General features: G+C 41.7%; 2 protein-coding genes across 2 annotated transcripts in view; both read left to right on the forward strand.

Annotated features, from left to right (window-relative positions):
• Positions 1–8,708, forward strand: TERF2IP (TERF2 interacting protein). The gene is made up of 3 exons (XM_028093569.2): positions 1–767; positions 5,297–5,421; positions 7,455–8,708. The coding sequence occupies exons 1-3, from the start codon at positions 95–97 to the stop codon at positions 7,857–7,859; spliced, it is 1,203 nt and encodes a 400-aa protein (XP_027949370.1). The 5' UTR covers positions 1–94; the 3' UTR covers positions 7,860–8,708.
• A 75-nt stretch (positions 8,709–8,783) lies between these two features.
• Positions 8,784–13,328, forward strand: part of LOC148163179 (uncharacterized) — a 184,910-nt gene continuing 180,365 nt past the window's right edge. Inside the window, exon 1 of the mRNA XM_088027497.1 lies at positions 8,784–8,976. The gene's annotated coding sequence lies outside the window, so the exon portion shown is untranslated. The remainder of the gene's footprint in view (positions 8,977–13,328) is intronic.

Consider the following 13,328-nt stretch of genomic DNA (forward strand, 5'->3'; position numbering starts at 1 on the left):
GTGGCCGCGGCGTAGGGAGCGGTAGTGGGTTCTGTTTTGCTCTGTGCGTCAGAAGCTTGTCTGGGGGCCACTCTTCGGTTACCTGGCGTCAGCTATGGCGGAGGCGATGGATTTGGGCAAAGACCCCAACGGGCTCACCCATTCCTCGACTCTGTTCGTGAGGGAAGATGGCAGTTCCATGTCCTTCTACGTGCGTCCCAGCCCGGCCAAGCGCCGGGTCTCGACGCTCATCCTGCACGGCGGCGGCACCCTGTGCCGGGTGCAGGAACCCGGGGCCGTGCTGCTGGCCCAGCCCGGGGAGGCGGCGGCCGAGGCCTCGGGCGACTTCATTTCCACGCAGTACATCCTGGACTGCGTGGAGCGCAACGAGAGGCTCGACCTGGAGGCCTATCGGTTGGGCTCGGCGGCCGACCAGGCCCCGGAGACGAAGCCCGGTGCCCAGGCCGAGGGGGGCGCCGCCGCCGCGCAGCCAGAGCCGCAGCCGCACGGGGGGCGCATCGCCTTCACGGACGCGGACGACGTGGCCATCTTGACGTACGTGAAGGAAAATGCCCGCTCGCCAAGCTCCGTCACCGGCACCGCCTTGTGGAAAGCGATGGAGAAAAGCTCCCTTACACAGCATTCGTGGCAGTCCCTGAAGGACCGCTACCTCAAGCACCTGCGGGGCCAGGAGCATAAGTACCTGTTGGGGGACGCCCCAGTGAGCCCTTCGTCCCAGAAACTCAAGCGGAAAGCTGAGCAGGATCCCGAAGCTGCTGATAGCGGGGGTGAGGCCTCTGCCGCGAACGCGGGACCTGCTCTGCACCTGTGCGGGTGGGGGCGGGGCGCCTTCCCCTTTCCGTTAGGCATCCATGTTGGCGCGTCTGGTAGAGTCGCCAGACCTTCCTCCCTCCCCCCCCCCCCCCCCCGCCCCTAGACATCCGGGTAAAATTGCACCATTTTCTAATCGCACTTCGATATATTTTTCCAGTAACTAGAGAACTGACGTGGTATGATATTCAAAAGATATAAAAAGTCTATATAGAGATACCCCCCCCATCTTACCAACCAGCTACCCAGTTTTCTTCCCCAGAGGCAGTGTGTTGTTAACCAGCTTCTAGGGTGTCTTTTCCAGAAACTCGTTTTAAAAAAATATTTATGTTCAGACAGATTGAGTGTAAGCCTTTTTAAAGGCATGCCAGACCAGTTTATTTTCACGTTTTGGCTTCTATGCGTATTCACAGAAGGTTTCGTCAGTTGGAATGGTCTTCCTGGTCTCGCTCAGGCGAAGTAAGTTTTTAATGCAGTTGAATTGAACGTGGGGATTCAGGTTGGTTAGGACTTAGTGGAAAGCTGTGAAGATGCTTCACTTTTGAAGTAACCGGTATTGAGAGCTTAAACTGACCCTTTTGTTTAAAGAAGCATGCCACCCTCCCTCTCTCCCCCGCCCCTTTCCTTAGGTGGCTGGCTATTCCATATAACATTTCAGGTCTGGGGAGGTAAATCTATTTCTCCTGTTCAGCATGCTTAGTAGGAATTTTGTTTTTGGTAAAAGTGACATTTCAGATTCATTCATTCAACAGATATTTGAGTGCCAGACACTGTTATCCTGCTGGGATATAACAATAAATAAAAGTCCCTGCGGTCATGGAACTTAACATGCTAGCTGGGCAGTGGTAAGTGCTATAGAGAAAAATAAAATCAGGGTAAGGGGTGGGGAGGAGGTTTTTTTACAGGGTGATAAGGGAAGATCACTCCATAAGCTGATATTTGAGCAGAGACCAAAAGAAAGCAAGCCAGGTGGTTATCTGAGGAGGTGTTTCAGGTAGAGGGAATATTAAGTGCACAGGCCTGGAGGTGGGAATATAGCTGGTGTGTTCTTGGAGCAACAAGGACCAGTGTGGCTAGAATGGAGTAAGCAACAGGGAGAATTTTGGGAGAGAGGACAAGGCTATGTTTATGGGTGAAGTAGATCATGTAGGGCTGTGCGTTTTAAATCGGTAGTGTTGGGACTACAGATAGGCCATTTGGAACTTTGGAGAAAATTAAGCTAGATTCACCCTACTCTAATATTTTGATTATCCGATATTTAATTGTAAAAATTAAAATCCTAAAATGACTAAGAAGATATGGATGAGGGGTGCCTGGCTGGCTTAGCCGGTAGAGCATGTGACTCTTGATGTCAGGGTTGTAGGTTTGAGCTCTGGCTTGGGTGTAGGGATTACTTAAAAAAAAAAAAAAAAAAAAGAATAGCTTGGGGAAAAAAAGGAAATATGCATGAATATATTTTTAATTTATTTTTGAATTTTTCTAACGTTTATTGATCTTTTTTAAAACCTGGAGTACAAATGGCATACAATATTGGTTTGAAGTATACAACCTAGGGATTCTACACTTGCATACATTGCAAATTGTCACAGTAAGTCTGGTTACTATCTGTCATCATTCAAGTTAATACAATATGTCAATAATAATTGATTTTATTCCCTGTAGTGTACATTATATCCCCATGATTTATTTTATACCTCTTAGTAGTTTGTACCTCTTGATCCCCTTCACCCATTTTGCTGCCCTGCACATCCCCATGCCAACCCTCTTCCATCTCTGTTCTCTGTATCTGTGAATTCGGGTTTTGTTTTGTTTGGTGGTTTTTTTTAGATTCCACTTAAGAGTGAAATCACACGGTATTTGTCTTTCTCTGACTTATTTCAGCAGTATAATATCCTCTAGGTCCATCCATGTTGCAAGTGGCAAGATTTTGTTACTGGTTGTTGTTGTTTTTTTTAACCCCTGGCTGAGTAGTAGTCCGGTGTGTGAGTGCGAGAGTGTGTGTGTGTGTGTGTGTGTACGTGTACACACCACATTTTAATCCATTCATCTATTATTGGACACTTGGGTTGTTACCATATCTTGGTTTTTGTAAATAATGGTGCAGTGAACATTGGGTTGCATATATCTTTCCACATTAGTGTTTTCATTTTCTTCAGATTGATACTCTAAAGTGCTGTTGCTGGATCCAGTTCTATTTTTAATTTTTTGAGGAACCTCAGTACCTTTTTCTATAGTGGCTGCACTGATTTACACTCCCACCAACAGTGCACAAGGGTTCCTCTTTACATCTTGTCCAGTACTTGTTATTTCTTGTCTTTTTGATAATAGCCGTTTTGACAGGTATAATGTGATACTTCATTGTAGTTTTCAGTTGCATTTCACTGATGATTAGTGATGTGAGGATCTTTTCATGTGCCTCTTGGCCATTTGTATGTTTTCTTTGGAAAAATGTTTTTTCAGATCCTCTGCTTATTTTTTAATTGGACTTTTTTATTATTGAGTTGTATGCGTTCTTTATTCTGGGTATTAACCTCTTATTGGATGTATAATTTGCAGATATTTTCTCCCATTCAGTAGGTTGCCTTGAGTATACTTTTTAATATTTGCATGGTGATAGTCCTGAAACCAAAAAGATGAAAAAAATTTTTTATATTTGATTACTTGAAATTAAAAACTTTTCATGATAAAGTCACAGAGCAAACTGGAAAAATATTCCCAATACATTGCAACATATTTTTCTTAACGTACAAAGAGCTTGCAGAAGTTAGTGAAAGAAAACTAGTAGAACAATGAGCAAAAGAAACGGAACAAGGACTTTCCAGAAAAGGAAATGAATGGCCAATAAACAAATGCAGAATATTGTTATTAAATAAAAATAGACCCGGATCAGAGGATCGATAGAAACCATGCCTGGATTTGACCCATAGAAACTTAAATAACAAATGTGTATGGTGGTATTTTTCAGGGAAGTAAATCAGAACAAGGAAATGTTGTATTTTACTTATCAGATTAGCAAAAATTAACAAAATGGATAATATCTAAAGATACCTTTTTGGGTAATACATATGTTACATAAAATTTGCCATTTTAACCGTTTTTAAATGTTCAGTTTGGTGGCATTAAGTACATTCACATTGTCATGTAACCATCACCACCATCTGTCTCCAGAACTTTTTCTAAAACTAAAACTCTGTATCCATTAAGCACCGACTCCACTTTGCTCCTTCCCCCAGCCCCTGACAACCACCATTCTCCCTTTTTGTCTTAATGAATTTGATCTGCCTCATGTAACTGGAATCATACATTTGTCCTTTTGTGATTGGCTTATTTCATTTAGCACCGTGTCTTCAGGGTTCATCCATGCTGTAGCGTGTGTCTGAATTTCCTTCCTTTTTAAAGCTGAATAATATTCTGCTGCATGGGGTATAGACCACATTTTGTTTATCTGGTCATCCATCAACGGACACAGGTTGTTTCCATATCTTGTCTGTTGTGAGTAATGCTGCTATGTACTAATATCTGTTTGAGACCTTGGTTTCATTTCTTTTGAGTATATATTCAGAAGTGGAATTTCTGGCTCATAATGGTAATTTTATGTTTAGTATTTTGAGGGACCACCATACTATTTTCCAGTTGTGTATTTTAGTACGCATATAATCGTTGTAACCACCACCTAAATCAGGATACAGAGCAGTTACATCACAAACAACTTTCTCCTGCTGCTCTTTAGTAGTCAGTTCTTGTTAAGTGGAAAAGAGAGCAGAATTAAATCCTCCGAGAACAAAGAGTAAAAGAGAAACTGGAGGTTGCTTAGTTTTAGGAGACCCTCTTTTCTGTAGATGGTATGTAGTGGATTGTGGTGTACCCTCCTCATCTATATTCAGCGGCCTGGAGAGCTGTCTTGCCTAAAGTCTTGTCATCTTAAGATGGCTAGCATTTAGGGACTGATCTATGGGGGAATTTTGTCATGGCTTCCTCACCCCAGCTTGGCCAGCTCCAGACTTCCCCATGGTTTCAGCTGAGGCTTTGTTGGAGCTCTTTCACCGCTCAGCTTCTTTCTCTGCCCACTCCTTCTTTCTTCCAACAGGTGTTTTGCCAAGAGTGCACCCTTAATTAATGTGTGTTAATCTCCATTTCACAGTCTGCTTCCCAGAGAACCCAATTTATGGCACAATTTTGTTAATTTGCCCAATTTATAAATACAAAGCAAAAATTGAATGATGCTCGAAGAGTATTTTTATTTTATGTATTAGAACCTAGGAAAAATATCACCACTTGGATAGTGTAACTTTTCATAAGCAAGAGTAGAAATTTTTGAACATGCATATCTTATGTTTTTCTTATTCTTCTGATCTAAAACTGATGTCTTCTTATAGAAAAAATGTACAGGCTCACTTCTGGCTAAGAGCTCATAGAGCATGCACTGTATTTTCGGTTTCTGCAAAAGAGTCTAATTCTAATCTGGTGCTCTTCTTCTCTTTAATAGAACCACAGAATAAGAGAACTCCAGACTTACCCGAGGAAGAATATGTAAAGGAAGAGATCAAGGAGAATGATGAAGCAGTAAAAAAGATGCTTGTAGAAGCCACCCGGGAGTTTGAGGAGATTGTGGTATGTTGACTAGATTTAACTTCTTTTCCCTACTTTCATTCTTTTTTAAAATTGGTTATCGCATTTACTCTTTTTGTACACCTAAGGCCCAGCGGGGTAGGGGCAGGGGTGGGGGAGAGGGAGAATGAAAGTGGGACTGATCTTGGTTTCAGGCATGTAGCTTTTAAGTTTTGGTAGGAAAACTTCAGAGGGGGAGGGGGAGAAAAATTGGGGGAATTATTATTTTATTTTTATTAATATTTTATTTTTTTAAAGATTTATTTATTTGTTTGACATAGACACAGTGAGAGAGGGAACACAAGCAGGGGGAGTGGGAGAGGGAGAAGCAGGCTTCCTGCAGAACAGGGAGCCCGATGTGGGGCTAGATCCCAGGACCCCAGGATCATGACCTGAGCTGAAGGCAGATGCTTAACGACTGAGCCACCCAGGCGCCCCAGGAGAATTATTTTTAAACCATATAGAGCACCCATTTCAAGGACTCGGTTCTCAGTTTAAGGTGTTCAAAATAAGACTGTAGATTTATCTTTTAAAATATTTTAATGCTTCTCAGGAAAATAAATGTAATTTTTAAAAGAGTTTAATTTCTTTAATAAACAAGTTTAGCTTTTTGTGTACTTAGGGTGGTTTTGGGATTTTTTAATGCTTGCATATTTAGTTGAGCTTCTGATACTCAGTTGGAATCTCATATTTAATCAAAAGTAGAGGGAAAGGTAGGAACTATAAAACAGGAGTAATTTGAAAGAAAGTCCAAATTAAATGTCCATATCTTTTCCAAGAAAAAGTATCTTGTAAATTAATTTTTATTATTAACAAAGGAAAATGGTTAGGCCTCATTGTAAAACAGGAAAATAATTTAAAGTTCTGTAATTGATGAGTGAAGGAAGGCAGAAGAATTGGCTGAATTTAGTGATTGTTGCTTTTTGTGGTCCGAGTTCTGTTTTATTTTTTATATTTGGTCTGTTATCCATAAACTTTCAAATGCAAACATGGTCTGCATAGTTCTCTTCTCACATAACATGCTTTGTAATGTGTCTGAATGTAGTACAGCATGGAGGTCCTAGTATGTTTATATAGCTGTGTGTTTTGAGTACTTATGTGAAGGCATCAGTAGGTACAGAGGATGTAGTGATGCTCAAACCAGATATAATTCCTGCCCTTAGGGAGCTTACAATCTGAGAGTGAAGTCAAGCTTTTTTTTTTTTTTTTTTAAAGATTTTTATTTATTTATTTGAGAGAATGAGAGAGAGAGCATGAGAGGGGGTTGGGTCAGAGGGAGAAGCAGACTCCCTGCTGAGCAGGGAGCCCGACGCGGGACTCGATCCCAGCACTCCAGGATCATGAGCTGAGCCGAAGGCAGTCGCTTAACCAACTGAGCCACCCAGGCGCCCCTGAAGTCAAGCTTTTAACAAATGGTCTAATGAACATGTGTATACATGAAAGTGTATGCACAAACGTGTATTTTTTCATATTTAGTGTAGCTTCTTTTTTTTTTTTTTTAAAGAATTTACTTATTTGACAGAGAGAGACAGCGAGAGAGGGAACACAAGCAGGGGGAGTGGGAGAGGGAGAAGCAGGCTTCCTGCCAAACAGGGAGCAGCCCGATGCAGGGCTCGATCCCAGGACCCTGGGATCATGACCTGAGCTGAAGGCAGATGCTCAACAACTGAGACATTCAAGGCGCCCCTTTAGTGTAGCTTCTGATATTCTGTTGGAATACCATAGTTATATGTATACATATACGTGCACATAGAGTACACATAAGCACATGTATATTCCCCAGCTACACACACATACACACACACACGCACGCACGCACACACGGTCACTCCCCTCTTAACCCAACATATATATGTGTATGTAAACACATCCAACACGACTAAGAAGGAGCATTATGGGACTGAAGGGACTGAAGGAAGTTCAGCGTGATTGGGGTGAAAAGGACAAAGGGGGGTGGTAGTTGAGAGTAGATATTGAAAGAGTAAGTGTTTGGGACTTGGTAATTAGGAACTGGTCATATTCATCACTTTCTCTAGGTTGACGAGAGCCCTGATTTTGAAATACACATAACAATGTGTGATGATGATCCACCCACACCTGAGGAAGACTCTGAGACACAGCCTGATGAGGATGAGGAAGAAGAAGAAGAAGAAAAAGTTTCTCCACCAGAGGTGGGAGCTGCTATTAAGATCATCCGGCAGTTAATGGAAAAGTTTAACTTAGATCTGTCAACAGTAACACAGGCCTTCCTAAAAAATAGTGGCGAGCTGGAGGCTACTTCCTCCTTTTTAGAATCTGGTCAGAGGGCTGATGGGTATCCCATTTGGTCCCGACAGGACGACTTAGATTTGCAAAAAGATGATGAGGATGCCCGAGATGCATTGGTCAAAAAATTTGGTGCTCAGAATGTAGCTCGGAGGATTGAATTCCGAAAGAAATAATTGGCAAGATAATGAGAAAAGAGAAAAGGTGTGGCAGGTGAGGTTTAAAAAAAAAAAAAAAAAAAAGATTTGTGACCATTGAACTTCAGAGATTTTGTACATTGGAACTGACACTTGTCTTCTGACCAATGCTGCCATTGCTCTGTGAATCTTAGATTTTGTAGCCAAGCAGAGTTGTGTAGGAGGCTAAAAATAAAAGACATTGGATATTTTTAGAGCTGTCCCTGGCAGTATCAGCGTGTTTATGAAAGGAAAATCTAAACCAGAGGGAGGTTGGCCTGTGTAGTAGTAATTCTTTTCTGAATGTAACCCTTGCTATATTGTTTCAGGAGCTAGTGACAAAGTCAAAGGAGGGAGATTAGGAGATGGGTCTTTTCAGGCAGTATGAATAAAGAGCTTCCTATCCTTTGGCAGAAGCTCCTCTAGATTGGATAGATTCCAAATCAAGAATCTAGAAATGTGGAAAGTTTTAATTACAAGGCCTTGAACACAGACTTCCTAAACTCTTGCATCCCCTAGTGAGCTCTGATTTCTCAACTGCTTTGAAAATCCCATATTCCCTTTGCTAGCTTACTATTTGGGGACCCTGCTCCTTGGCTGTTCTTTTCTTCCAGTCTTTGTCAGTCATACTTGTGGCACGTGTTTCTTTACCTACCACCCAGTTTTGTTTAAAACACGCAAAACCGTAGAGAGTCTTAAGAACAGTCTTACTCAGTTACTAGTAATGTGTTTTTATTTATTGAAAATAGTTTTGTGGTAAGGATTGTGTTAGATTTACAAATTAGTGAATTGATTCCTCTTTGTTGTGTTGCTTTCATTGTTGAAAATAAAAGAACTTTGAGTCTCCAAGTGTTTTTCTTTGATTGTATTCACAAAACCTTTCAATAGAAAAACCATGAAGGGATGGACGATTTTTGGCTCTTAATTAGGTCAGTAATGAACAAAGTGGTTTCATTTTAGAACTAGTAGGCTACTAGAAAGATGCTAGTTCTTCTGAACGGAGCAGAGAGAAGATCTGCCTGAATGGAGCAGAGAGAAGATCTGCGTCAAGGACTGTTGAGAGATGGAGTGAACTGCTGAGAGCTGGAGTGGAGAGGAGCCAATCAGGAACCAGCAGGTGTGTAACAGAAGGTGTCGGTTCCCTACCCGTGTTTTCTGGGCACTCACCATTCCAGCATATGCCACTGATAGGAGTCCCACTGCAAGTGCCTGCTGAAGCTTTCCCTCTCCTTGAAAGGCTGTGGCGTTAATGCCCCTGGGAGTGGCTTTCAGTCGATGGTGGATGAAAATTAGAGGATGCAGACCCAATTTCCTTGCTGTCCAGAGAAATGACATGACTGAATCTTTGAGAATTACCCCCTGAGTGGGATAATGGTGTCCATGCCATCTGTGAGAGATTCCCGGCAGAAATAAGCAGAGTGGCCCACAGTGGGAGCCTGTGTATACATGCACCCTGCATAGGCTTCCTTCTCGTTTTGCATCTGCACTTCCTAATAAGTACATCCCGAAATCATCAGTTACACATTATTAGAGTTCAATTCTGGGGGAATCCAGCCTAAATGAACATGCTTCACTTTGCCCTTCTCTGTGTATGTTGAAAGCATACAACTGCTCCTTGTAGTACCTAGCTCACTCCAGGAGTAATTTTTAAGTAGGTCTTGGGAAGGATTGGGTGGTCGGCATTTGTTTAAAATGTGTTCTCCAGGGGTGCCTGGGTAGCTCGGTTGGTTGTGTCTAACTCTTGATTTCTGCTCAGGTCATGATCTCAGGGTTGTGAGATCGAGCCCCACATTGGGCCTTGTGCTCAGCATGGAGTCTGCTTAAGATTCTCTCCCTCTCCTTCTGCACCCCCCCCACTTGTGCTCATGTGTGCATACACTCTCTTTCAAATGAATAAAAACGGAGATGTCATTTAGGTTGTTTATAACCTAATGAAGTTACTACAGCTTTTACAGGGCTAGAAATTTCAGTTTTGTCAAAGCATGTGCAAAAGGGTCTGATTCATTATATCCAGACTCCCAGAAGATGTGTAAACCAAAGCACTCATTATAAACCAATAACTTTCAAATACCCGTTTTTTGCAATTTCTCTGGCATTTCATTTTTCAGGCTGAGAGGTATATGTGGGGAAACATTATCAGAAGTATTTTTGGGAGCACAAATCTAAGCCAGGAGAATGAGTTGAATTTTAACGGTTAATGGTACTGAGCTATGGCTGCATCTGCTCAAATCCTAAAGTCAGGATCCCCTCCCTTGAGCCGCCAAATTCTTGTTTTTTGGGTTTTCTTGACTTTATGAGACTTGTGCTCTGGGAAACATCATGTCTTACTCATTTTAGCTCTTGAGTTCTGGGCCTTCCTCATTATTCCCTCCTACTCCCACACTTCAGCTTTTGAAATTTGCTAGGCCTTAAATAACTTCTGTACCTTCATTAGTGGCAGAAACATTTTTTTCTGTCTTCTCTTTGCCAACTGCGGCAGTGGATTATGCTCCTGGTATTCAGTTTTCCTTTGTTCCCTGCCCCTTTTAAGCAGATGCAGTTGCACTTTAAACGTTTAAGCTGCTGTCTGAATTCTTGAGATCTCTTGTTTTTGGTCTAATGCTGTTTGCTGGATCATAATTGCTTATAACAGAAAACTTAACCTAAAGGACTTTTAAACAGTAAGGGAAATGGGATTATATCTTGTATATATAACAAGAAGTCCTGAGGCAGTTAGCTTAAGGGTTCTTTTTATATTTCTGCTCTGCTATTTCTAGCTTGTCTTGTAGGCTGCTTCCTTCATGGTCGGAAGTTGGCTGCTACAGTTCTAACAGTGGAAGAGGGACCATTTCCTCCTAGGTGTCTCCTTTATTGGTGAGCAAGCTTTCTCAGAAGCCCCTAGACTTCTCATTGGCCAGAATTTTGGCACATGCCCCTTCCTAACTTCTTAAATGACTAGATTGACTTAAATTTATCTCAAGGTCTGTCTGTCTTGGGCTGCAGATTGTGTAACCTTCCCTGAGAATGTGGTATGAAGGGAAGGTAAATACCCAAATAAAAATCTGCTAAACCGATTGTACAGATAAACCCTAGTGACATTCTGTAGGAACAAGAATACCCATCCAGTAGTGGATAATTACCTCTGTTATCATCAGCCTGGACTTAACCTTTTGAGTTTGTTCTCTTCTCCTTTTTCCTATAATTTACCTTAGGGTTTTTGAGCATATTTTCTTTTCTTCCTTTTTTTTTTTAAATTTTGATTTTATTTATTTATTTGAGAGAGAGCGCAGAGGGAGGGGGAGAAGCAGACTCCTGCGGAGCAGGGAGTCTGATGTGGGACTAGATCCCAGGACTCTGGGATCATGACCTGAGCCAAAGGCAGACACTTAACCAACTGAGCCACCCAGGTGCCCTTTGAGCATATTTTCTTAAAGTAAATGCCATTTATGCTTCTCTGTCAATAATAAACATTACCTTGGGGCGCCTGGGTGGCTCAGTCGGTTAAGCGTCTGCCTTCAGCTCAGGTCATGATCCCAGGGTCCTGGGATTGAGCCCCACATCGGGCTCCCTGCTCAGTGGGGAGCCTGCTTCTCCCTCTGCCTCTGCCTGCCTGCCTGCCTGCCTACTTGTGCTCTCTCTCTCTGTCAAATAAATAAATAAAATCTTAAAAAAAAAATAATAAACATTACCTTAAAACTCATTCTGCATATCTTTTTGCTCTTTTCCTCTCAGGCTTTCTAGCTTCCAGTGTGGTGGTGCCTATCAAGAGGGAGGGCTTCCTCAGTTCATTTTTTTTTATTTTCTACCTGCAGCTTTCAGTTTTGATAGTTTATTGCCTTTGATGTATTTCTGGGAAATGTATCCAGGTTTTATGAGCTTGGCACCGTGGCACTGTGGGCTGCCTCAGGTCATAAATTTGTGTCCAAAGATACGAAGAGCTCATCAGGGCTCTTGAGAGAAGCTTGCCGATGACTGTTCTGCCTGATGTATTGTGTATTTAACTGGTAGCTGTTGTCCACATTATGGATTTAAGTAAATCAAATTATTTTCTAACATTTTTAAAGCAGGCAGTGGAAACTTTTTACAAATAGATTCTTACAGGGGTTAAAGTAGTTAAAACAGGGAGCTCATTAGGAGGGTGTGGCTCTAGAGCTTTTGGCAGGCAAACCAAAACCTAAGCCAGAGACCATATACTGAAATCTAAGAAAAGCACTCTCAAGAAGAGGAAATTTGGGTACGTGGAGAGGCACCCTGGGAATGTGCACACCGAAGGAAGACCGTGTAAGTCCAGGAGGAGGATGGCCGTTAGCATAGCAAGGAAACAGGTCTCAGAAGAAACCACCCAGCAGACACCTGGGGGACTGTGAGATGAAGTCCTGTCATTCCAGCCACCTAGTCTGTTCATGTATAAACACCATCATATATTAGCTTTTTTGTTTTTGATAGATGCCACACTCATTTGTACCCTGTGTGTGCACATGTGTGTTTTAATTCGTTAGGTGATAAAGTTCAGGTAATATCAGGAAAAATAATTTCTAGTGAGTGTAATTTGACCATAGATACGGATGTTGGAATATTCTGGCACTTGAGCATTGGTGTGTGAACAGCTAGAGAAACTCTTGCACGTGATGCACCCACATACCGATACCACCAGTAAGGATGTACACCTCATACCTGTTAGTGTTAGTGTAGATCAGGTATCTTTGTGGTACTGGGTGCGTGTGTATGGACCTTATTCTGACACCTTCATATGGAAAGTAAATAGCAAATATGACAAAACAATGCAAATTGATAAAACGAACCAAATATTTTTCAAAGATATTTATACTGTACCAAGGTAAACTGACACATGTTCATACACCAAAATCTACTTTAAAAGTTAATGGTTATCTCAGGTTTTAGTCTGAGAATTTATAATAAAATGAATTTCCTGGTGTGTGTGTGTGTGTATGGATATACACACGTGTGTGAATATAAGTGAAAAACCTAAAAATGTAGAAATACATTAAGTAGTTGTGTCACTACTGTATTTTAATTGTAAAATTTTTTATGTTTAAAATAGAGGAAAAAACTACAAGTGAAGAATACTCAGGTGCCTGGGTGGCTCAGATGGTTGAGCGTCTGCCTTTGGCTCAGGTCATGATCCCAGGGTCCTGGGATCGAGTCCTGCATCGGGCTCCCTGCTCCTTGGGAGCCTGCTTCTCCCTCTGCCTGTCTCTCTCTCTCTCTCTCCCTCTCTCCCTCTCTGTGTCTCTCATCAATAAATAAATAAAATCTTTAAAAAAAAAAAAGAATGCTCAGTATCGTGGATTGGTCCTAATTCATTTAATCATTCCCTTATTGGTAGATACTGAGATAGTTTCTAGTTCTAGTTAAAGCTTTCAGAGCTTTGGAGAAAAGCTCACTTTTATGAACTCACATCATTGGGAAATATACTATCCTTTCATTTTCTACATGATAAATTAATTTCAAGTTAGCTTTCCCATCTTG

This window comes from Eumetopias jubatus, unplaced genomic scaffold (assembly GCF_037043125.1).
Source record: "Eumetopias jubatus isolate StellerSeaLion01/CBP00866 unplaced genomic scaffold, mEumJub1_p1.0 scaffold_10, whole genome shotgun sequence".
Taxonomy (NCBI): Eukaryota; Metazoa; Chordata; class Mammalia; order Carnivora; family Otariidae; genus Eumetopias; species Eumetopias jubatus.

What these genes read in the sequence shown, in the direction of transcription:
- TERF2IP (XM_028093569.2), top strand. Translation starts at nt 95, where the DNA reads ATGGCGGAGGCGATGGATTTGGGCAAAGACCCCAACGGGCTCACCCAT. An exon ending in CGAAGCTGCTGATAGCGGGG is followed by an intron (nt 768 to 5,296) that starts GTGAGGCCTCTG and finishes TCTCTTTAATAG; the next exon opens with AACCACAGAATAAGAGAACT. An exon ending in GGGAGTTTGAGGAGATTGTG is followed by an intron (nt 5,422 to 7,454) that starts GTATGTTGACTA and finishes CACTTTCTCTAG; the next exon opens with GTTGACGAGAGCCCTGATTT.